The sequence below is a fragment of the Daphnia pulex genome, chromosome 5 (genome assembly GCF_021134715.1).
Source record: "Daphnia pulex isolate KAP4 chromosome 5, ASM2113471v1".
Lineage (NCBI taxonomy): Eukaryota > Metazoa > Arthropoda > Branchiopoda > Diplostraca > Daphniidae > Daphnia > Daphnia pulex.
The window spans coordinates 8,244,275-8,268,372 of record NC_060021.1 but is presented as its reverse complement, the minus strand read 5'-3'; the positions used below and the strand labels follow the sequence as shown (position 1 = coordinate 8,268,372).

The 24,098-nt window shown below is 42.5% G+C and overlaps 3 protein-coding genes across 6 annotated transcripts; 1 reads left to right on the top strand and 2 right to left on the bottom strand.

Annotated features, from left to right (window-relative positions):
- Positions 1 to 245: 245 nt before the first annotated feature.
- Positions 246 to 7,403, bottom strand: LOC124194178 (nuclear pore complex protein Nup98-Nup96-like). 2 transcript variants are annotated; one of them, XM_046588243.1, is made up of 16 exons: positions 7,247 to 7,403; positions 7,050 to 7,142; positions 6,669 to 6,911; positions 6,164 to 6,558; positions 5,855 to 6,098; positions 5,505 to 5,800; positions 5,205 to 5,421; positions 4,703 to 5,131; positions 3,863 to 4,636; positions 3,412 to 3,798; positions 3,083 to 3,343; positions 2,149 to 3,017; positions 1,640 to 2,079; positions 918 to 1,572; positions 678 to 845; positions 246 to 607 (listed from the first exon to the last, which is right to left on the bottom strand). In XM_046588243.1, exons 2-16 carry the CDS (start codon positions 7,099 to 7,101, stop codon positions 467 to 469), a joined length of 5,571 nt encoding a protein of 1,856 aa, XP_046444199.1. In that variant the 5' UTR covers positions 7,102 to 7,142; positions 7,247 to 7,403; the 3' UTR covers positions 246 to 466. The 2 variants fall into 2 exon arrangements, with proteins under 2 accessions (XP_046444199.1, XP_046444200.1); XM_046588244.1 differs by having other exon boundaries at positions 7,234 to 7,386.
- A 248-nt stretch (positions 7,404 to 7,651) lies between these two features.
- LOC124194181 (condensin-2 complex subunit H2-like) lies at positions 7,652 to 10,461 on the top strand. Of its 2 annotated transcripts, none has more exons than XM_046588248.1 (9): positions 7,652 to 8,177; positions 8,247 to 8,638; positions 8,699 to 8,940; positions 9,037 to 9,149; positions 9,211 to 9,413; positions 9,481 to 9,600; positions 9,686 to 9,816; positions 9,886 to 10,122; positions 10,186 to 10,461. In XM_046588248.1, the coding sequence occupies exons 1-9, from the start codon at positions 7,855 to 7,857 to the stop codon at positions 10,297 to 10,299; spliced, it is 1,875 nt and encodes a 624-aa protein (XP_046444204.1). In that variant the 5' UTR covers positions 7,652 to 7,854; the 3' UTR covers positions 10,300 to 10,461. The 2 variants fall into 2 exon arrangements, with proteins under 2 accessions (XP_046444204.1, XP_046444205.1); XM_046588249.1 differs by having other exon boundaries at positions 7,653 to 8,177; positions 8,702 to 8,940.
- On the bottom strand, positions 10,150 to 13,085 carry LOC124194179 (anaphase-promoting complex subunit 4-like). 2 transcript variants are annotated; one of them, XM_046588247.1, is made up of 4 exons: positions 12,710 to 13,085; positions 10,777 to 12,631; positions 10,484 to 10,713; positions 10,150 to 10,400 (listed from the first exon to the last, which is right to left on the bottom strand). In XM_046588247.1, exons 1-4 carry the CDS (start codon positions 12,822 to 12,824, stop codon positions 10,336 to 10,338), a joined length of 2,265 nt encoding a protein of 754 aa, XP_046444203.1. In that variant the 5' UTR covers positions 12,825 to 13,085; the 3' UTR covers positions 10,150 to 10,335. The 2 variants fall into 2 exon arrangements, with proteins under 2 accessions (XP_046444203.1, XP_046444201.1); XM_046588245.1 differs by having other exon boundaries at positions 10,484 to 12,631; positions 12,710 to 13,077.
- Positions 13,086 to 24,098: the final 11,013 nt, after the last annotated feature.

Below are 24,098 nucleotides of genomic sequence, written 5' to 3'. Positions count from 1 at the left end.
GAACGAGATGATACGTGAGCGGTCTGATGTCATCATTCGGCACACATTTACAATTTAACACAGTTTTATTCACGAGTTATTCATAGTCCTTGTTTTGATACAGCCACTGTGACACAATAAGGCGAGTGTTGAAGTGTTGCCTATTACATTTGCTCTAGATTTGGGTTAGTAATTTTGAGTTCACAAATAACCAAGCACAAAATCTTATCAAGTTGTTGTTTGTTTTGCTTATTTAAATTTAAGGATCAAAGGGACAATTCGTTTATTTTCAATTTTTCAACCATCAGACAGGCGGGGTATATCAACAAATGAAATTGGTGTGGCTGCACTTTCATCCACAGTGGTTTTTAAAAAAGAATGTAAAATCTGAAATCAGGGAAAGACGCAAATTCACTGTCGATCCCCAAGACAATTTTGAAAATTAAAAAAAAAAAAAAAATACAGGATCCTTTGAACTTGGCACCATTTAAACCTTAAGTTCGAGAAAGTACGCACGAACAACGTTGTTAAGCTCTGAGAGCGAGTAATCCTGCGTCACAGGAAGCTGGCGGAGTTGCGGCAGGACAAAACGAGGGGGGACCACAATTTCCTCGGATGCGTTGACCGACTAATGAGAGATCAAATAAATTTAAGCTAAAATGACCAGGCATTTTTTCGACTTCAATCAGCAACTTTACCTGGAGTCCGATAACGTTTTTCAAAATGTAAGCCGCTTTCTGGGCTATTTCCGTGCGAACCAGCCTGTGCTTGGCGGAGGGTACGGGTAGAGAGGACACCAAGTTGCAGAGAGATGTCAAGTCTGGTGTTAATTTTTCTAGTTGCATTCCCTTTTCACTGGAATTATCCTGCGTGAAACGAATTTAGATTTACAGATACGGCCACAATCAATCAAAGAAAGATAAGAAAAAATGCAATACCTGCTTTAAAATTCGATCTACGGCTTTGACGACTGTGATGTAATTCCAATAAACCTTGCCCTTTAGGTACCAATCGGCAATCGTACTGAATCGTTCCGGGTCAGCCAAGGGAGCCAAGAGTTCCTCCAACTCCTGATAGGATTCAGACAGGATAGCTTCCGGAGCAAGTTCATCACAGATGACGTCATGGGCTTGGCTGTAAAGTCCAGCGGCAAGCAGGGAAGTGGCCTGCAGTTTCGGATTAAACGCATAGAGCGCCTTAACTGCTCGACATTTCTCGATCCACTGAGACGGAACGCAAAGTTTTTCGACCAGGAAACGCTCGCACTGCTCGTCCTTTTCTTGTCCGATATGACGGCCGAGGATGTCTTCGACAAACGCTTGAACGAAAGACGGTGACGATTTCAGATGCATCGCAACAAAAATGGCCCAATGCCAGAGGCCACAATTTTCCAACTGGGAAGCGAACGCAATTGACAACTGGGCAGCAGCAGTTTCCGAAAGATGTGAGTAGCCCAAGGCTTGGAGTTGCTGCCACAGCAACCAAGACAAAACATTTTCGCATACGTTCCATGTGTGGCTCAGAGGATTGACCAACTTTTCCAGCGGAGTCGTACGGTGGCAGTAGAGTGAAATCAGTTGGAAACACAAGTCTCTGAAAAGAGAAATTTCAAAACCTAAATGACAGTTCCAATGGTTAATCAACGAATAAAAAGGCTTACCTGAACGAAGTAGATGTTTGTGAATAGGAAGGAGCTGGCTCACTGGCATAGATTTCAGCTTCGTTCTGATCTGACGATATTCCGCAAGCGGCCTCGTACTCGAGCAAGGCGTCAGTGATGCTCCCAACCGGGGAAATGACGTACCATAGATGATGGGCCAATGCCTTGATCCAATCCATTCCTTCACAGGTGTTGATCTTGCCCTCAGTGGTTTCCCAGACGGTGATTCCAGCCAATAAGGCAAAGACGCGAAGACGATCTTGAGTGATGAAGGCATCGGCGCGGTTTTCCGTCCAGAGGTTCAGTTGGCGTTGAAGCATTCCCTTGAAAGCCAGGGACGATCCTGCTTGTGAAATCAGCAACGCCAGATAGTATTCGCCGTTCTTGTGAGCAAGGCGAGCAGCGCCAGCAACGTCGTGGCGAGCTAGTAGAGTCAAGACCTAACACCGAAACAAACAAGTGATTTACAATTTACATAAACACAACATTAAAAAAAAAGTTATGGATACCTCTTCTTCTTCATTCAGACCGGTGATATTTGTCTCCATGGTAGCTTCTTCCAGCCACTGCGTCAAAGTTTCCTTCCTAGCCATAGTTTCCGCGTGCGAACCAGCCTCGACGTCCAAAGGACCCCAAAGAGCGATGCAAAGATTCCAAACTTTGCCCATATAGTTGAGCAGCTGCAACGCCTCCGGATTGCCCTTGTTCTTCAGTTTGGAGAGTAAGCTCTCGGTGGCTGCTTTGAGGAAACCAACAGCTTGCGATCCTGGTACTGGACGCAGAGTTGGCACACCGTCAACTACAGTTGCCTTTGTAAAGTTCAAATACGTCGCTAGTAAGACAACGTATGGATTTTTGCTGTCAACACTGAAAATATCCTCTTCCAGATCGATGTTCTGCTTCAGATCAGACGTTTTCACCGATAATAGTGAGAGTCGAGTTGTGGTCGAGAGCTCCAAGTGTTGCAAATCGGGACCCCATCCTACACGTGACCGACGATTCTGGAACAAGGAAGCATCCATAACAATTCCAAATTTGTCCCGAATGATGGACCGAGAGAGGGGAATCTCAGCTGTGGCGAATCGTGGTACCACTTTTCGGCATTGTTCTGAATTTCGGGCGTGTTCCAATCTGACGTAAGTTGACAAGTTTTCGATTTCAGTAGTCTGTTGCAGTTTAGCTATGGCAGTGAAGGATTGATCCATCGGTACATGCGACCTATTAAGGTCCTCTGGTTGTTGGATTCCAGGAATGGCGCTAGACTTGAAGAGGCTTCCTGGACTCTGCGCAGGGGAATCTTTGAAGAGGCGACTCATGTCTTTTCTTGGTGCAATCGACTGAGACATCCGCACAGATTGATCGAAGAAGCTTCCAATACCTGAAAGGAGATGTATATTTCAATTTGAGCAAATTTTCTAATAAAAATAATGAGCACAAACTTACCCATGGAAACGTCTTGCATATAATCGTTATCGGCATCGAAGAAAGATGCTTTCATAATTTGAACTCGCTGAGAAGGCATGCCCAATGTTCTGGCCAACTGCGTACTGACGGGCGGAGGTGACTGGACGCGCACCGAGTCATCGAACTCATCAGCGAACCGAGGAATAACCAAATCGTCTTCGACACCCATATCTTCTTCAAATGTCATCGACATTGAGGTGACTTGAGCAATAGTCGCAGACAATCCTCCTAATCCCATACCTACAAAAATGGAAACAACGACAAACGTTAGATAAACAAAACTAAAATCGGAAAGGGGATAAACATACCAGCACCAATGACGGTGGTTTGAGCTGCCTGGCCTTGTGTAGTTGGAAGAGCAGCAGCGGCTTTGGGTGGAGCGGCTGGAAGTTCACTTTCTTCATCAGAATCCTCCAATCCATATTTGGAGAAATGGTTCACTCGAAACACCCAGGATCCTGTTTCAGGTCGGTACTCGATGAATTTAGCTTGTAGGCGATGGGCAGCTCGGGCAAGTCGTTCTTCGTAACGCAAAACAGCTAATCTCTCAGGATTGGTGATGTAGTCTCCAGTGGATTTATCTACAGGCCAGACGCGGTCCAAAGTGATTTCAGCTTTGCGATTTAGTCCTTCTCCTTCAGGAGGTTTCTTTGAATCATCGGGGTATACAGTCACTTCCTTGTGGCGAAACAATACTAGACAACAAAAAAAGAGGGTTAACAATACGTTTTTTTAAAGAATTATTGTGAGGTCACTAACCAATTTCATCCAGATTCAAGTTCGCGACATCCAAAGGGCCTTCGAAAAATATTCGACCATAGCCCTGACGAATAATAGAAAACGAAGTAATAATACACTTCCCATTTTCATCCAATCCTTTGATTGCCAAGTCTTCCATGGTCGGCATTGTCGAATATCCGCAACGACGTAAAACTATGCCAGCAGGGTGAGGAGGCACGATTTCTTCTTCGACTGTTTCACTGATTTCCTCTGCAACAGTGACTTCCCCTTCTCCAAGGCCAGTTTCATCCAGCATACTACTGCGTTCTAGCATCGCTGATTGGTTAAGGAACGCAACAGTTGGTCTACGTATCTTCAACACAGTCAAACTATCATCAAGTTCTTCTCGGACTCTAAGATCTGGTCGAGAGTCTAGGACAACAGGTCTTTCTTCAGAAGGTGTGATTAACGGTGCTGATTTGATGGGTTCAGCATCATCGTCCGGCTTATTATCAGTATCGACGGTAGTGTCGAGGGAAATGGCTTTCAGTTGAAGTTTCTTGACACTTCGTCGAGGTACGAAGAAATCTGTTTTCGCTTCCGATCCAGCTCCGTTCTCCTCACCTTCTTCTTCGTCGCTCAATCCTTCAAAAATCGAACGTCTTCCACCACCAGTCGAGGATCCGTTAAGCAAAGCTTTCGTGCGGATTTTATTCGAGGGAAGGGGTGAGATACGGTATTGAGGAGGAGTTGGTGCAGCCCCGTTGGACAAACTGGTACGGGCGCTTGATTTGATCAATTCTTCTGTTTTTCCTGAAAACGCAATGAAACAATTAATGAATGAAATGCGTTCAACTGTGTTCATTCGAAGTGGCTTACCTGACGGTTCCAGCATTTTCCGGAAGAGAGGATGATCACTAGACTGAGAAATCTCACTTAGCGTCAAGATATACTGATGAATAGGCAACTGGGAACTGCTAGTTCCAGTAGTAGGCTGCGTCGTTCCGAAAGACATTGAAGTTGAGGGTGCTCCAATACTTGTGTTCCCAAAGAGTGAACCGGGAGCGCCAGTACCCATCCCACCAGTAGCTGTTCCAAAGCTAGGTGTAGTGCCAAAGCCAGAACTTCCAAAGGGAGTACCGCCAAATGGACTGGGCTTTGCATTTGCAGCCGATGCCCCGCCGAACATTGTATTTTGACCGAATCCTAGAGTCGACGGAGTTGATGTCACCGCACCAAATGTTTGCCCGGCTGGTTTGACTCCAAAAGCCGTTTGTCCAGGTGTGAACAACCCAGTTCCAGTAGTACCTATAAAAAATACAGTCGAAATTTTTTTTGGTGCAAACACAAACAAACAACAAAAACAATTTCCTGATCTAACCTGATGTACCAAATCCACCGAACGCTGGCGTCGTTGTTTGAGCGGGAGTAGTTCCAAATGCAGGGGTAGGTGTCGCTCCAAAACCAGTTATTGGTTTCGCACCGAAGATGTTGGATCCAGCGGACTGAGTGGTTGTCGTTTGAGGAAAACCAAAACCTGCTGTTGAAGTCTGAACTCCCATTGCTGGCTTTGGAGTGTTGAAAAAGCTTTGACTGGTCTGCAATAATCAGAAATAAAAAGAAAACGATAAGTAGGAAACAATCTCAAATAAAAAGGAATAAATAAAAATATTATCATTACCTGTTGTGGGGCACCAAATCCAAATGCGGGAGCGGGTGTTTGTGTCCCGAAAGCAGGAGTGGGTTGGCTCGTAGATTGGGGACCGAAAATCGATGAGCCAAAAGGTTTATTTTGTTGTTGCTGACCGAAGAGACTGGGTTGCTGCTGTTGTTGCTGTTGAGGTGCAGGCGTCCCGAAACCAAATGATGATTGAGTGGAAGTAGCAGGTTGACCAAACCCCATGGGTTTTGCTCCAAAGGCCGAAGGTTGAGCTTGTTGCTGTTGAGGCTGTCCAAATAAGCTCGGCTGTCCCATAGCTAAATACATACGAATTATCTCTTTTGTTCATCATACACAAGAAAAATACTTACTGGGTGCTGGTGTTCCGAAAAGGGGCGTCTGTTGAGTTTGTCCAAATAACGGAGTTGATTGGGTAGTCGTAGTGGTCCCACCAAATAATCCTCCAGTTTGTGGTGCGGTTCCCGGGGTCGGTCCTTTCCGTCCTACAGAGTAGTCTTCAAATCTAAGTTCTTCCAAAGATTTATTGTCATATTCTTTCATGCATGTTATACACTGATGGTGTGTGTTTATTGTCGTTTGGACATTGTTTTTCATCTAAAGACCACAAAATGAAAATTATAATTCATAGAGAAAAATATGTGTATGAATAAATATTATACCATAGAGTCTGTCCCTGTTAGAGGACTGAATTTTACTGGGGTACCAGTAATGGCTCCACCAGTACCACCAAATCCCCCAATTGTGTTACCAAAAGATGATGTCCCAAACAAACCAGTACCCGTTGACGGCGTTGCTTGTGCTGTGGGCTGTCCAAAAAGTGAGGTGGTTTGAGTGGGCTGGGATTGGGGTTGTCCAAACAAGCTACTGGAGGTACTAGTTGCTCCAAAGCCAAATGTAGGTTTAGCTTGAGCTCCAAATCCTGTATTGGTGGCTGCTCCAAACATGCCAGTTGTACCAGTTGAAGGGGCAGTTTGTTGGGTATTAGATCCAAACATACCAGTTGAAGCAGCAGGGGCTCCAAATAAGCTCCCCCCTGAAGTCCCACCACCAAATCCTTTTGTTACAAAACCAACAACATGATTAAGTGCTCTTTGATTGCAAATTAATGAAGTTCATCAAAGATATCTACTGTTTGATGAAATGTAACTATAAAACATAAAATACCTCCAAAGCCAGTATTAGTTGCAGGTGCTCCAAATCCTGCTGTAGGTTGTGCTGCTCCAAAAGTGGCAGTAGGTGTACCAAACAAACCTCCCGAGGGTTGGCTTGTTGTAGTACCTGTGCTTCCAAACATCGAGGTATTTGATCCAAAACCTGTAGATTGGAAAGTTGGTGCAGCCGTTCCAGTTGGCTTTGCCCCAAACGAAGACTGCCCAAATCCTGTTGATGTATTTGTACCGAAACCGCCTAAATGCAACAAACAATGGAGGGCAAACAAAAAATGTTGAAATTTAAATGGTGACGTAATGACAAGATAAGATACATTTGTAAACATGAAATATGCTTATGCAATGGTAAAGAATAATAATTGTCTGGATGCATTACCAAAAGTATTTGATGTTGGGGCTCCAAAAGTGGGTCTATTTTGTCCAAACATTTTTAAAGATGTATCATTGAAGAAGCCGGCACACTCCGCAGCTAAGTAAAAAAGAAAATGTCAAAAATGTCTCCCAATATTTATGGAGTACGAAATGCAACACCACAGAAGTCTTAATCTCGGAGAACTCACAATTTGAACTTACAATGGCTAGCGGTCGTCACACAAGTTTTTAGAACACAACAGTAATCTCAGCACGCGGGAGTCGTATGAACTTGCTGACAATTCAATGAAACGTTGAAAAGGCAAGACGGTGCTCATACGAATTACGAAAGGCAAAAAGCAGTTGCGGCGCACAAGAATGAGAATAGAAAGAAGGCCGTTTGACTGCGTCTTCCAGCGGTTAGTATTCATTAACTTGCATTTAGCAATTCAATATGTTTACACTATGATGACACGAAATTTAAGAGGTGTAAAATATTTTAATTAGAATTTGATTGTTGCAAAATTAAAGAGTTTTGGTTAGTTTTCGCAAAAATCTAAACACTGAGAGTCATTATAGGTGGCGCTACGTACATGGCCACCAAAGTTTGACCCTTGATTTAGTTGCATAGTGGGCCTTGTACTTCAGAACTAAACGCAACACTTACGTTTACTCCAAAATTCAATTTTTGAATTGTTGTGTTTTCTTGTTTGTTCAGGCAAAGTGGCTGACAGTTTATTTTTCAATATGAAAAATGTTCTTCTTTTTCTGAAATAGTTAAAGATTCGAGATATTTTTTGTTGTAATAAGTTTCGCAGTCGTGTTAAACAATGGGCCCTGGTCTTGCGAATTCGAGTGGGAGTTCTGTTGAAGAAGATGATGTTTTCAGTTCTCAATTTGCTGCTCTTCTTAAGCCAATTCGAGAGCTTACTAAACAAGGATGTTGGGAGCTGAATATAGCTGATAAATTGGAGGAATATGTCCAGTATATTCAAGATTTGCGGATTGAAGTTAATGTAAACGGGGAGCAAATGAAGCTAGATTTTGCTAAGGCTGCTATGGTTGTACAGAATAGTGCACAAATCTATAGCAAGAAAGTTGAGCAGCTCTGGCTTCTTCTCCAAGAAGTGATTGAGTTTTTAAGTTCGAATGGGTAACTAAAATCATGTACTGTACAATGTTTTACTTTCTAATAAAACACATTTCTCTCTACTCTCTATAGGAATGGTAATGAAAATGATGAAAATCAAACACCTGGCTCCAAGATAAGAAGAAATCACCGAAAAAAACATCACAAAGGAGATGTAGATCTTATCACAGAACCAATTCCACTGAAGTTTAGAAAGTTTGGCTCAAAATTAAAGAGAAAAGCTACAGCCAAAGACACAAAAAAGATCCAAACTTTACCGTATGAAATCTTGCAACTAGAAGAAGTTATAGGAAGCTTAAATTCTGTTAAAATTAAACTCTACACACTTTCAAACGAGCATTTGGGTTACCCCTCTGATCTAAGATCTAATTTCCCCTTTGACCCTTACACTTTGTTTTTGCAAATCCATCACGCAAACGGATTTAAAGTACATCCCGAGAGAGATGTCCTTAACGAAAACCAAGGTAAAATGAAAAATGTGGATATTTTTTTCCGTTTATTAATTTATTTTATTTTTAACGAAGAAGCTGAACATTCCGTCGCAGATTTGGTGCCAACCGAACCAGTTCCTATAACGTCTATGCACCAAGATGATCTAGAAGTCGAACCTCCTAACTTGGATGATTGGCAAAATGACGGAGAAATGGCCTCAGAAAACGAAATCATTCCAGATGACCTCGAAGAAAACGGGAACTCCAACGGTTTAACCGAAGAAGTTGTTGAGAGAATGCAACTACGCCAGAGAGCTCCGGCTCCAATTTCTGTGGTACTCATTAATTCTGTTTTTTTTTTTTTATTAGAACGAATGTGTAATATTTTTTTAGATAAATTTTTTATTACATTATTGATCATCTTTTTACAGGAGAATCAAGTAAAAGAAAAAGATCCTTGGGGTGGTATGGATCCCTATTCCGAAAGTGACGCTTTAAAGAAACCTTGTGGAGCTCCGGTTCGATGCAAGATGCCTGTTGCCTTGTAAGTTCCGATTTTCGGTCAAACTGCTTTATTACGTCATTTATCAAACAATCGCTTACAGGAGAAAACGGAAAGGGGTGGGGAAGGTTCCCATAAATGAAGAAATTTGCGTTGAAATAGACGAATTTCTAGGGAAAAGTCAAATCGTTAAAAAGCCTGCCTTAAAATATTCCCAGCCTGATACCGAATTCTGGGAAGATTACGTACACTTTACGAAAACAACTGGGACCGTCATTAAAAAACAACAAAAACTTCGGCCTGAAAGTCAGTATATTTTGAATAATTCGCAAAAGAATGTGGAGTAATGTGTCCTTTACTCCTATCAATAAAGAAAATATCGCGGAAGGGATCGAAGAAATGGACCAACAGGACATCAATAACGAAGACGATGACCATTTCCACAAAGATACCCCAGAGTTTGAAAATAGTTTTGACAATTCTGGTGGTCTTGGTAATAATTCTTAGTTCTCCAACTTAATCTCTCAAATTGAGATACTCACTCATCAGCCCCCTCCCCCTCTCTTTTTTTTTTTCAGATGATTCATATGACGGTTTTCATCCAGAACTTGTTGGGGATCCGGTAGAACCCACAAAAGAAATGGATGAATCAAAACAGTTTTTTGAACTTGTTCAGCAGTTTATGGCAGAGTATACTGCTTCCGCCAAAGTACATACGATCCATTTACTTCTGATGAAACATTTATAATGAAATCGGTCGCATATATTTTTCTTTCAGGAATTTGTAACGTCGACTGAATCGACCCGCCGAGTTCAGGCGTGGCATGATATGATTCAACCGAGACTTCGTGAGGCCGAAACGCGTCGTGATTTTGATATTCACCTTTATGGAAGTCGCATTATAGAGGAATTCGGGTCTGATGCGCCTATAGGAAGCCAATGTGCTTTTACCAAAATTGTTCATGACCAACCGAAAAACGAAGTAGCCAGATATTTTCTCGCCACTCTGCAATTAGTAAGTTTCATAAAAGCTACAGTTCAATTTCGTTTTGATATGCAATTTTATTAACAATTATAGGCAAACGCTTACAACGTGGAAATTCAACTTCAAGATGCTTTAACTCTCGATGGAGTGGAACTAAAACTCCTATCTCGAGAGAGGCATCACGAACACATGGACGATTTCATCTGATGAACTGTCAGCAAGATGTTTGGTCCTAATAGTCCATCAGGGAGAGACGGCCATATCCACGTCGCTGATATCCTTTTGATTTCCTCCATCTTTTGATATATCTGCGATAAAAATGCCATTCCATTAACATACCTTGTTAATAATAAACAATTTGAAAGTTAACCAGGTTTTCACTTTTACGTACCGTGCGATAAGTCTGAAACATCCTCAATGTCCTGATCCTCGTCTTCGACGTCTTCTTCCTCTTCAACTTCCATGTCAAATATGCGAACCTTCCTTTTTGACGAAGAAAAGATAGCGGCAACCTTTCGACTGGACGATAGACCGAGGGTAGTAGCCTGAAAGTCGTTTAAGACACGAAACGAGCTTGCTTCAATAAAGGTATTGACATCCACTGATCGAAGATTGCCTTGGCTGAGAACTGATGAAACGAAAACGTCTGAATGGAAGGACGAGTTAAAAGGTCCTCGCCGTGACACAACGGGAGCCAAATGTTCGCGTAACAGACATAGACTGAGTTGTACGAAGATGCTATTCGTGCTGCGTTCGATCGAAAGCAAAACTGACATAATCTCGTTGTTATAGAACTGCAGATCAGCTATTTTATATTCGCCAGGAGGTAGATGGTCGCACTTGCCAAAGGAGAAGAATGCTGCTCGAGTCAAGTTCTTACGTTCCTTCTCGGAGGCGAATTCAAACAGGTAAAATCCTGAAGAATGAGTGGTCGAATTTGTCAAGCCAAGAAGATTACACCGATCTTTTGGTTGGTTGATGGATCGTGTTGTGATTCTGATCTTGTCCAGACTGTCCGAAGGACAATCTAACGTCAGGTCGGTGATAAACGGCAACGACGCAGTCTGTCCAACAGCTGAAGGGATAGCTTCGAAACTGGCTTTGACCTGATGTTCCAAATGGGCGAACTCTTGAGCAAGAGAGCGTTCAGCACGGGGTTGAAATAAGTCCGAGTCCTGAAGATTCGCAATAGATGGACAAGCTTCTATCAACATGTCCCAGGGTCTAGTTTTAGAGCTGGCAACAAAAGTCAACGGCTCATTCCTCAAATATTGCCCAATACGATCCAGACGTACTTGTCCATCGGTCTCAAAATCTTTGGCGAGGAAGTTGGCGATAAACCGTACATCTTGCTGGGTACTGGTGGCAAGCTCGGGTGGGATAGGCTCGTCCGAGAGGCGCAAGATGGTAACGTAAAGCCAGCGGAAGAATGTCTTGAGGTACTTGACAGAACCATCGATCACCTGTTGAAGCTCAGCGGTTTTGGCGGTAAAAGAGCCGGCCGCCCGGTATGCAGCTAAACACGAATTGACTTGGAGGCCGAGGCATGAGAAACGATCTTCTTGTTTGGCCAGCCCGCAAAGTTGTGTCAAATAGTGCGACAGTTGGTAGTTGGCACACACGATGTGTTTGATGAGCAGTTTCTGCATGTTGCTATAGGATAACTCTACGGCTTGGCCGATTCGTTTCAATCCTTTGTCAGTCAAATCGGTAACAAGAAATTTCTCCAGCTTGATCCCGGCGTGGCCAAACATCAGGAGCTCCATCAAGTCGACAGATAAGCTACTCTTGCCGTCGTTGCTTTCATAGCGAACCATTTTCGATTCGAGGTCGACTAGTGCATCCTCCCAGGCTTCTTGTAGAGCTTTCTGAGCACTGATTAGGCAGTCCATGAGGCCAGTTATCTGCCGATAGAGAAATCCTAGACCGTACAACTCTTTCAAACAATGAGTTATGAGTGGGGTTTCCACAGTCATGAGTAAAACTTCTGAGGATCCGGCACGAACATCGGCTAGTAAACACAGTTGGCTGTGATCACCATTCGGGAAAACACTTCGTACAGGTCCGATTGAATCGCTCCCACCACTCATTTCTGAAAGTTTTAGAAGGCAGCAAGGAAAGAGTCCAAAGGCGAATCCGTAAACTAACCCATTCTTTAGTCCAATCCACAAAATGCTCAGTAATTCTTCATGTTTCAATCCTTTGTCGCCATCAAGTGCTGACCCAGCATCTAGCTTTGAAGAGTTAACTTTCAATGGTTGAGGCAGCAGTTCTGGCAGCAAAAAATTGTCTGCCTCTTCTTTCACACTTGTGCTGCAGTTTTCCCAGGAAAGAGCTGTGATGGGTTCCTCACATGGGTTGAATGTGTGTACTACTTCTCCAGATTCAACGTCAACTAGAACCACATGCCCAGAACTGTATCCTACAGCTAGTATCACACTGTCTGGTCTCCAAACGATCGCTGTGACTTTGACACCATCACCTCTTTTAGAAAGCTTCCAAACTTTGCTCCATGACAACCTTCTCAGAAAAACCTCACCTACAAGAAAATAACATACAAAACAAATTTTATTATCATAGTAACACAATGGGAAAAAGAAGGATTGCAAGTTTTCACCAGAGCTGTTTGAGACGGCAATCAGATCTCGTCTGGAAGACCACAAAAGGATTTCTGTTGACGCAGTTCCAAGAATGTGTTTTTCGTCACTCTGTCTCATCATACACGACACCATTTTAAGCTGATTGTGTTTTTACACGACAATCTCGATTAGACAGAAATTAAGGAACATGTATTTACAACTTTTCGAACTTTTTTTCGGTTTCTTCTCTAGGCAACTTGAGTACATCTAGCGGTCGATTTTTAAACTGCCTGGAAACATTCAGATTTGAATTCTACCTTTTTATTACGTGTTACCTTCAAGTGTTCAACGTTATTCGCTTTTTATTTCAGTCACCACTGGAGGCCAATTGTATCGCATGGCTCTTGACGTCCATGGCTGTAGTTCGTTAACTGAATAAATAGCCACACAGTGTGATAGAATGTCTCCCCAAATTTATTTTTTTAAGGCATTTGCCGCCGCATCTTTTCAACAAGCATAAGCTCGTCTATCCGTAAATGGATGCGAAATTGAATTCGGGTTTCTGGCAAATAGGATAATCTCTTGGCCAAACAGAAACCCAGTTGATAACCTCACCACGTAAAAAATGAGCGCTATTCTTAGGCATCGAGGATTAAGCGAAGCATCGCTCCCGTGCGTTCGCGGGTGCTAAAGAAATCGATCGGAAAATAACGAACTCCCTTTGCGACACGATTATTTACCTTCATGAGAGTTTGCTCTGTTTTCTGCTTGTCTTGTCGCCGGTCGTTGATAATAATAAAACGTCATGCTGCTATATACAGTAGCAGTTGCCTAATATTTTACCGCACTTAGCCTTAGGAAAACGTGTGGGCGTTGACGGGGTCTCCCATTTCGTGCAATGTGCAGAAGCTCTCACGCGCGGGGGGAACACTTCTGCTCCTTCGGAGTGGCACAACATTGATTCATTATTTATTCGTTATCAGCGAATTTGTGCTTTTACGTCTAGACGATTGTGTTTTCGTAGCAACTTGTAAACGAAATAAAAAAAAACACGTAGTCAGATGGGAGAAAGAAAAAGTCGATATCCAAATAAGAAAAATCATCTTCTCTAAATGTATATTGTACCAGTACCTAGCCTATATAGTGCTCCTGAAGAGGATGAGGAGCAACAAGAACTTCGATTTCCACACAACTACTTTCTTTTGCTTGCTGACGTTCTCCTGTTCACACAGTTCAATGATTGTGGATTATGCGTATCAGTGCTCGTTATTCGTTGGACTCTAGAGACTGGAAAAAAAGGCACGATTATGGAGTTGGATCTTATTTGTATTCAATGCAGCAGTCTAGCGGGACCACCAACGTTCTGGTCGGTTTGAGGTGACTCCGGGGGGACACTGCGAACGGCGGGGTAATGCATAGCAACCACCGTCGATATAGACTCGAAATAATAGGAGAAAGGAGAGTTCATCCGTGCCTAGCCAACAAGCAAGCTTCATCCTATATTCAACAGAGATTGAATATTATTCCAACATTCTTTTTTTTAGGCGATTCGGATTTGTTGTCTTTACTAGTTCCTATTTTTAGTCTGGCAGTGATTTTTCCGTTATTTGACATGACCGTTTGTATACATGACTGTCGGGCCGAGATTAGATCATTGGTTTCGCTTTGACCGAATGTGAGACGCTTGAATCGCGCGTTTCTTGATGCAGGCCGACACTCATCAATTCAACGGCAATCGCGTAATTCTCCTTTCCATTCACCAGATAAGCAAACAGCACAGACTATTCAACACAAGGACAAACAGAAGAGAAAACGTGGAAAGGAAAGCGTAGGCGGAATAATATCAATTTTCTATCCCCTTTTCTTTTCCGCATTTTCATTTTTGATGTGCCTTTGCCTGTTTTTAAAAGAAAAATCAATGTTTAAAAATAGAACATAGTACCGCCGTCAATGTATTGCATGATCGATCTAATGTGCCTACGTAGATATCCTTAATGGAACCCTTTTTGTCCAAGTTTTTGTCCTTTTGTTGCTTCTCGACTCGCAAAAAGAAAAGAGCCTGGTAAAAAGAAATCAAATTTCCCCAGCTATATTAAGACTTTATATATAAACGTCCGCTACGTATTTCCTATCCAGAGTTCACGTTTAAAAGCGTCCATGTAGAGCATAGACTTTACCTATACAGTAGGTGTATTGGGTGCACGGGTCTTAATGACGTACGCCCACCCAAGTGTCGTACACCTCTTGATCAAAACCAGTAAGGTCTCGTTTCCCGTTGTGAACTTCAGTTATAGCACAACATTAGCCTTACTCGTTTGTTGTCGTATAAGATACGATCAATGGGCGCATCATCAAATCACTGTCATCGACGAATCGTTTGTTTGACAACGCCAAATTATAAAAGTCGAGCCGGATTCTGTACTCTTCACGTAACGCAAGTCACCGAGTTAAACGAGGTGACGTCAAACTTCGTCAGCGCCAAAACTGCTATACGTGTTTTACATGCTAAAGTCAATCCCATCATTTTATTTCAATCAAAATTACTATATAATCAAGGGGCCTTATAACGGAAGACGAAAACCAGTCGAAACTAGGTCTTTCTCATAACAGTAACTTACGATTGGCATTAAATTTAACCCTTCAACATTTGGGTCACATTTCTCCTATGAAGAAAGTAGATTCTTCTCCTAGGACACCAGAGCAACATCGGACACGGATGTCACTCCCTGCCACCTGATACAGGTTACATCCCATTTTAATTGGATTAACGAACCAACACCCTAGAAAAAGTTCGGAAGAAGAATAAAGAATGTATGGGGAGAGACGAGAAGTTATTACAACTAGTTAAACAAATGGATCGCGCTGGAGAGAGGGGGAGGGTATACATAGTATATACGGGGAAATATATCAGCACGCAAAGTTTTCTCTTTCGCATACATTTCCCGCTACATCCATCAGACAGCTTTTTGGGTTTTGATGTAGTAGATATATGTTGCCTTTTAGTCACAATGTTTTATTACTATTGATGCGATGATGCCGATAATAAAACAGGGTATAGATCGGCGGTCGCCAGTCACGCATGCAAGTCGTATGTATCAACGTGACCGTTTCCATCAAATATAAAAAGGTGAACCTTTGTGAGCTTTTTTACGGCGTGTGCCGACGTGCTGTATAAGTTCGGGCGTCATGATTGTTCGCCAGTCTCCGTTATTGGGCGCGGTATCGTTTCGTTCCGACTGTTTCTCCCGATTCGTCTTCATCAGAATTCGTTATTAACTGCTCTAATGGATGGTTATTAAAAAAGACCCTCGATCGTTCAACGTGAATATCAGCAAGGCAGTCATACTAAACCGCTGACGTACAGTCGTCCATCATTCAATTCAATGGAGATTAAAAACACTATAGTGGATTATGTACAGGACTGTTGGTCTTGATTCGTTATAATTCTAATCAAACAGAAGTCGCTGTATTATACCCGCACAATATCCGTCCAGCTTATGGACTTACATAAGCTGCATCGTATTAAGAAGAAGGTGAAACCCATTTAAAAAAATTAAGAAAGAAAGCAAACTCTATCGGGATGAGGTACGCATAAGAGTACATAACCGAAGGACTATACGCGGTGCATGCATGATATGCGCCACCTCATCTTGGAGACCTTTCACGCAACAGCATGGCACAAGTGCTGATGTGTGGGTGACATCAGTTCTATTTCCGAAGCGTGACTCTACATTGGGAAAATGTTTCTCTTTCTTTTGTTTTCCTTGGACTTTTGCTTGTCCTTTTTTTTTCCCCCACAGAAGCGACAGCGGTATGAACGGACGTAGACGCACATAGTTCTTGCGGCCCCGCCAACGCATCACGCATTAACACCGCTTGCTGCACGGAAAACAGGATTCCCGGCATTCTCTGGCCCTCTCCTGTCGTTGGGTGCCCGTTGGCCGCTCCATCAGTGTCTCCAGCTGCTGACGACCGCTTTGTTGGGAATTTTCTGGTAGCTACAGATGAAAAGTCGTCAGTTTAGATGGCCACTCGTCGTCGTTACAAATACATATAAATGCTAAGGCGACTTTTACGAAGGTCGAACTGGTTTCTCAATATGCCCTCAGCAGGTCACGTATACACGATCCTAAACGCCCTCCAAGCTATGCGCATTGTGTGAAAGAGTATACTTTTGGAAGGATACCAAGAGTGAACAAATAAGGTACTGTCAAATATTCTCTGGCGTCGCGTCTCGTATAAATATCCGCAGCGGACGTTTACGGTACAATACCCACATCTCGATGCCGGAATCGTGTAAAGTGGAAATCGTCTTCCGCTGTGAAACAAAAATAAAAGACACCACCAAAATGACAGAATATAAACGGCGGACCCATTGTCGACCGATTGCCCGCACTTTTTCGTCTCCATTTCGGGACAACTTCAACGTCAAGGAAATGGAAGGACCGAAATAACAGCACAGCGGAGAAAAAGAAGAAGAAGAAAAAAAAAACGGGATTCCGGACGCGGATGAGTGGGAGTATAGCAGCACGTCCTGATTGCATATTGTTTATAGGATGACACCCCCGCAAGCGATGATGATGGCAACGTGATAATTTAATGGTGCGCTTGGCTGAACGGAGAGAATAAGAACGGAGACTCTCGGATGACGCCCAGAACTCCGGGATCTGCACGGAAAGAAGAAGAAAACCCACACGGCAATGGTGATCTATATGGATTTCGTGACAGTCAAGGAATAACTTCCGGGGAAAGTCCGGGCCAAAGTTGCTGTCGTATAAAAAAATAAAAGATTTTGGCTGCTGTTTCGTGCTGATCTCACAGCTGCAGCCCTTGTTGTCTTTACTTGGAATTGCAATGAACCTCTTGGCTATATGGCGCAACACTGGCAACAGCAACTGTTTCTCTTTTGAACGGTGACGTACTGAATAAATGAATGAAAATAATAATCACATATAGATGGAAAGCTTAGATTATATACGAGGTTGGAAGTAAAACTTATTTTTTGTGTTAGATACGATTGTGTAGCAACACCTTGAGGGAAAAACCCTATGACGTCGGTCAATTGTTTGCCGAGGCCGTCGCCATCCGCTTGGCTCCCGTGTTTGTCTATTTGATGGCAAAAATGCGACAGAATCAGTATAGAGAAAAGAAGAAGGAAAATAAAAAAGAGGTTGCCGATGTCTATAGCTACGATTTCGTATGCAGGAAGAGAAAACAGCCGACGGGGACGAATCAACATTGCGGAGCGCGGGCGAAAGCTCTCAGGTTGCGGCGGCAGAGAAGAAGATGGAACGTCAACACACGGGAGACCACCCGTAGGCGCAAACGTGGAAAAACTTTCCGTCTTTCGTCACATGTCAAACGAAACCATCCCCAGAACTCGGTTGTGCTGTTACAAAGAATAGAAGAAGAAACACAACCCACTCTTGTTACCTTGTACGGAACCTAAGACTGTATCAAGTTTTCCCATGTTGATTTACATTTTAATATTTCCCCGGTGGTTGGCAAATATTGCTGCCGTACGCTTTCGGCGAACTTGCTGTTTGCATTCATGGCGGCGGCAGAGAAAAAAATTTAACTTTTGAACGCAAATAATAATAAAAAAAAGAGGATGCTATACACAATGGCGGCCTAATTGAATCGCAGGTGCCGCTCCTTTCTTTTTGTTGGCCGGAGGATTTTCTATACACAGTTTGCGAGTGCCGTAGATCTAATGGTTTCTGGCATTCAATTTTCTTTGTAGATCATTCGTTTTCCCCTTTTTTATATAAGTCTCAAAGCAAAAGTTACACTGTGCGTATCATTCGTGAAAGTGTTGTAACCCAGACCAAAGGAGAGTGGGTCCCGACGGGTCCCGTACCGGTTGAAGAAGAGACGCAATTGTGTCTATGGGGATTCAAGTGTTGGCGGTCCCATTCTGACGCCCAAGTCAAGTGGGCACGAATCAAACGGCTCGTGTCTAATGCGCCCTTTACATCACTGTTGACTCACATCAGCACTCTGCTTTACGATTGTATAGAGGGGAAACCCGCAAAGAGAAGAGGTTGGAGTGAATCTTCAGGTTTCTTTTGATATTGCTGGAATCGCACCACATCCACAAATGTATACGGTACGGGCCACAATAAAGTGCGCAGTTTAATCCAGTCCGTGGTTATATACGATTTTCAATTGAAAAACAATGCGTGAGCTGCCTGCTCTATATTCCATCTCGTTTTCAGGCTTCCGGGCGGCGGGGGAGGTTCGCATACTATATCAACGCGAGCACAGTCAGGTCGATGTCACATTCAGAGTCGCTGGCTATGCATCGTTGCTGTTCATTTTGTGACGTCAATAATAGCCTACCATCGATTTGATCTCATGTAGAATACATACTGCAGCTTGCTCTATTTTGGCTGACGTTGGCGCGTAATTTGAAATTTAATTTCTTAAATTTATTGGCAAAGAATCGCGAGATAATTACCAAACCAAATGAGGCGAGGGAAGTTCGAGAAAAAGGCATTCTATTCTAATTGGCCTCTTGCGTAAGGCCTATAATTAGTCGCTTCGATGAGGGGAAAACGAAAACAGCATTGATATAATTTTAAAAAATCAGCAATCGAAGCACAGCTGAAATTCTTAGAATTGAATCAAAAATATACCAGCACCGGGACAGCACTCACTAGTGTACTGAAAGATTTTAACATTTTAAAATGATTGCATTAGCTAATAACACTAATGACGACAAATTGATCACAATATTTATTGATTGCTTTATTCAAATATTGATAGGCGCTGGGAATTGTTCATTGGACGAAAAAGTGTGCACTATGGATGACACATAAAAGGAGACAAAGTGCTCAGTAGAGGCTAGTTACTCCTCTTCTGTTGTATAACAGACGACCTACGGTCTGCTTTCGCCTGTCCCTCGCGTGTTGATTGCCTTTGTATATAGACTATGGGCGATGGGGTAGAGAACTCTAATCGTGTATGCAGGCAACATGACAGCGCGTTATATATATAGTCCACCCTCCACAGCACCACACATAGTCCGACACATAATGTATGGCCTAGCCTATAGTACATTGCGTGCGCTAACATATTTCCTCCTTCACCGAATTGCCGCCATATAATAAGCTTTGAAAATAACTTGTTGTGTGATCAGTTTCGTTGTTTCTTATACAACTGTCGCATTTCAAAAGCAACAGAGTACACTAATGCACGAAGAAATGTTTTACAATTGATTCCGGGCTCTATATACTTGTAATTGAAATGGAGGCGGAATATTCGTCGAACAATAATTTGACTTCATAGATGACGCCCTTGGGGGAATATAACCAAGTTATAATACATCAATCGCGATAAAGCAGACGATACGTAGATCAAGTTATAGGCTTTTACACTCTCCCGGTAAAAAATAGATGAAAGGACTAAAGTTAGCAGAGTCTATAGAATAAGGCAGACATAAGTCCCGCGGCTCTATGGTTCATCGTAGCTGCGCAGAAGACGTATAGAAAATTGATTACCGTACATACAGAGGCCTAATAAGCAGGTCTTGTGCAGACTCGCACGGAACTCGTTCCCTTTTTTTCTGGATCCGAGAAACAAGGGTTATTATATATAGACCTAATCTATAGAGTTTCCGCTATGACAGCTGACAGAACCTCGCACTTCTGTTGAGTCACGAGAACACGTGAGAAAGTTAAAGGGCAATCGAATATTGCGTCTCAATCAAAAGAGCAGAAAAAAGGATGAACAAAAAAGTGTTCTTTGACGCGTGAAAATTCAGGCTCTTCTTTCTTATGATCTCCTCTCTTACACTTGGCACTTATTAGTTTCAGCTCTCAAAGGTGTTATGCTTCGATATTCCAACTTCCTCCGATGTAATTAAACTCAAATACCTAAATCACTAACTAGCTAGTTCCAAATAATTTCACGACAAACACTGCTGCTGCTGTCGTTAGTGACGCTCAGTAACGATGGTTTAGACTTTGACGATCGACCGCTTCACGCTCATACAGGCCAACGACCCTTAAAAATTCTAATTCTCTGAGTTGATTAGTTGTATACAGTATGTATATTATGAAATGAAATTTCATTCTCAGCTGCTTTAGATTTTTCTTATTTTTCCCCAGAATAAAAAAAAATCAACTCGTTCACATCCTATCCCACGCTCGAGTATATACAATAGTATTAGCGGACGGAAAACGTGTAATTGGCAAGGGCGCGGCACAGCAACACAGCGTATGCGACTATCACTAAACTTGCGAGACTAAAGCGCAGCTTTTTCTTCATCCTCGTTTCTTTGCCAGAGTCTTGACTTGTCGATTCTTGAAAAGAAATAAAAGAACGAGGATCCGGAACCCCAGATGACAAAATGGCGTTGCTAACATCCGAAGGACAAGATTGAATTTTATCTAGTTACGTACGTACAAAGATGTTGAATGTGCAGTTCTTTAGCTTATGTCTTTCAATAACTTCCCAATAAGTTTTGGTTTCGCATTTTGCTCTGTAGCATACGCACTTGAAAAAGAGAAGACGAGTGAACATTCGAGCAAAATGACTAACGAGCAATTACCAAGTGCCAAGTAGATATTTCGTTCATTATGCTTAAAAGTTATAGAGTTAAATATCATATACGCGCTGAAACTTTTCGATTCCCAGTATCAATTGGCTATCAACCTTAGGCTATAAATCCTATAACTCTTTTTTTTTCTTATTTTTCCTTTCATCCCGGAAATGCTATAGGCCTAAACCAAATCGGCCGTTGCCAGGAGGACTTAAAGAGAAAAGGGTAGTAAAGAAATATAAGCTGAGTATGAGTACGTGACAAAGACAAGTCAATAAACCAGCTTATTACCTGGAAGTCGAAGAAGTATAGCTACATCAGTGCGGACAGCTTATTACTATATATGACGCAAACCATTCTTATTGCGTGTATAGCCTACACACACATAAATGACGCGTTGGGTTGTATTCACAAAAATGTTGCGCTTGAACATATGTGTATACTGTACACACTATATGGAGTAAACACGGACCCACCTCACTGCGTTTCTATATGCGACCGCAGGTACTACGTGAAATGTTGCTCATCTTCAACGTCACTTCATGAAATATTACTCTTTTGATCAATATAACAGACAACAGAGAATTGGCTCAATTTGTTCACTTTAAACTATTGACCAACAAACTCCAAGTTCCCCATGGATTCTATCTCACGATCGACAAGCAGGCCCACATAGAGAAATCGGGAGAAACCGTAAAAGTGTACAGCCTATACACAGGCACATCGTTGGAAATTCGATTAATAAATCACTTAGTAATGGAAACCTTGAGCAATAGAAATCTGGCAGAGGAATACATACTTCTATGTTGTGCGTTGAATAGAAAAATGGAACACACAATGACGTCCAAAAAAAAATGTGATCATTACATTTGCCTTGACCAATTTCACGCAGCCATAAACATCATTCATAAAAATCAGAGTCGTGATTTCGTAGATACACACACGCCGATTTAGGAGTTTGCCAAGCGTCTAGCAACATAATGTACCAAAACAACTTTTGCTTTCTAAGGGGCGACTCATAGATAGATATTTTTCTGTATTTCGTCAGAAAACCCGGAATAATATTTCCGATCAGATATTAAAAGGTAAATACCAGGTCCAACATGATACCAGCGCGTCTCTTCTCTCTGTATAGAGCCAGCGTGAATGAATAAGATGCATTAGCAATAACTCCGCGGAACACATTGCCTATTGCTGTCACGTAAAATTCAATTAGCGTCACGGCGAAGAATCGTCGCTTCTCTATGATTATAGTTTACTTGTCCTTGTAACACGATTAACAAACTTGGCTTTTCCACCCACCTCTTCTATCCGTTTCTCCGAATGACCATTTGGTTCGCGAGTCCATATACCTTTCTCTTCCCTGCCGATGACGCAATTCGATTCCCGGCTTCATGCTGAACAGCACTCCTCTTGAACGAGCTATACAGTCCCGCTGCTGGCTGCTATCACGAAACTCGCAGGCAGCTGCTTCCGACTACCCAAGACGCGCACGTACGCACATGTAAAACACTGATTTGATTGATCGTACTAGATGTTTTCATCGGCCATTCATCATCTTTGTCATAGCGAGCGGCATGTCTTTTATACTGGGCACGGCTTCGCTTTCGTTTCAGCACATGATGTTTCAATCCGGTAGATGTGAGCAAAGAAATTCGGCAAACGTGATTGAAAGGAAATTTAATGGAGCCCCTTGCTGGCCGGCACCAATCAGCACCTACTTATCATAACAAGTGTGAAAAGATGAGGTGCAGTTTGTATTGTACCACGAGCAGTTTTCTACAATGGGTTAAGCCGTTCCTAGAGTGCTGGCCGTTCCTACTAACACCTGTTTCTTAATAACATGCTTTTGACGTCGGAAGTCGATGACGCAATTCGACTTGGGGTTCCCCATGGAGTTTGAATAATTGGGTCCTTGTAGCTAATCAAGTCAAACGTAGGCTGCGATAACAGTAAAATAATTATTTGCAAGTCGAGGTAACAAGGTGAATGAAGCTTCACACCCTCTCCGGGTCATGCAGCCCCAAGCATTTTTCGTTTAAAGATTTTTAAATTATAAATATAAATCAGATACTGTAACCCTTCAAGGCTTCAACCCGCAAATGCGGTCATTTATTCTAAAACTAGATATCGATACAAAAAAAGAAAGAAAGATATACAAGTGGCCTCGGTGATTAACGACATGAGTTTCCAGTAGCTCTTGTCAACGACTGTCGAGCAATCGTGTTCGCAGAGTTGCTGTCGCAATCCTACCAGAAACCACTTCTTGGAAATGTACATCTAATATCAACATGTATATACTCCCCCTCCCCTTTTATGGCGGCAATGATTTTCGGATGAAAAGATATTTCCCTGCGAGATAAAAGGTCGCACGTTCGTCAAGAAGATAACGAAGCAGAAAATGTCCGTTTCTCGCTTTCCTTTTTTGTCTGGACGATATTCAGTCGCTGCTCTCGTCATCGTATATAAGATATACAGTCGCTTGTCCGTATGTAATAAGGCAATCTGGCGCTTCTCTTTCTTTTCCCCGTGTTTCACGTTCCAATTCTCCTTGACATGTTTTATTACATTCAAGGGATTTTCTTTTACGAGGGGTTTTCCCCCACCAACATTTAGATGGTGACGCTCTATAACTGGTTAGTTCAGCGCTTTTAACTTGTCCATCACGTACCGAAAGATACGCGCTGAAGACTCGGATGTGCTCTTACTTTTCCACAATTTCTGCACCATGGAAACTAGGACGCTTTCATGGCCAGATATGGTGGACTTATTTGTCCCGTGTTGATTCATAATCTAGATAGAGAAAAGTCTCATCTGGAATTCTGGATGATTCGGTGCTATTAACGAGGAGGTGCCGGTGAGGCGGCAGGTCCCCCTTGGTA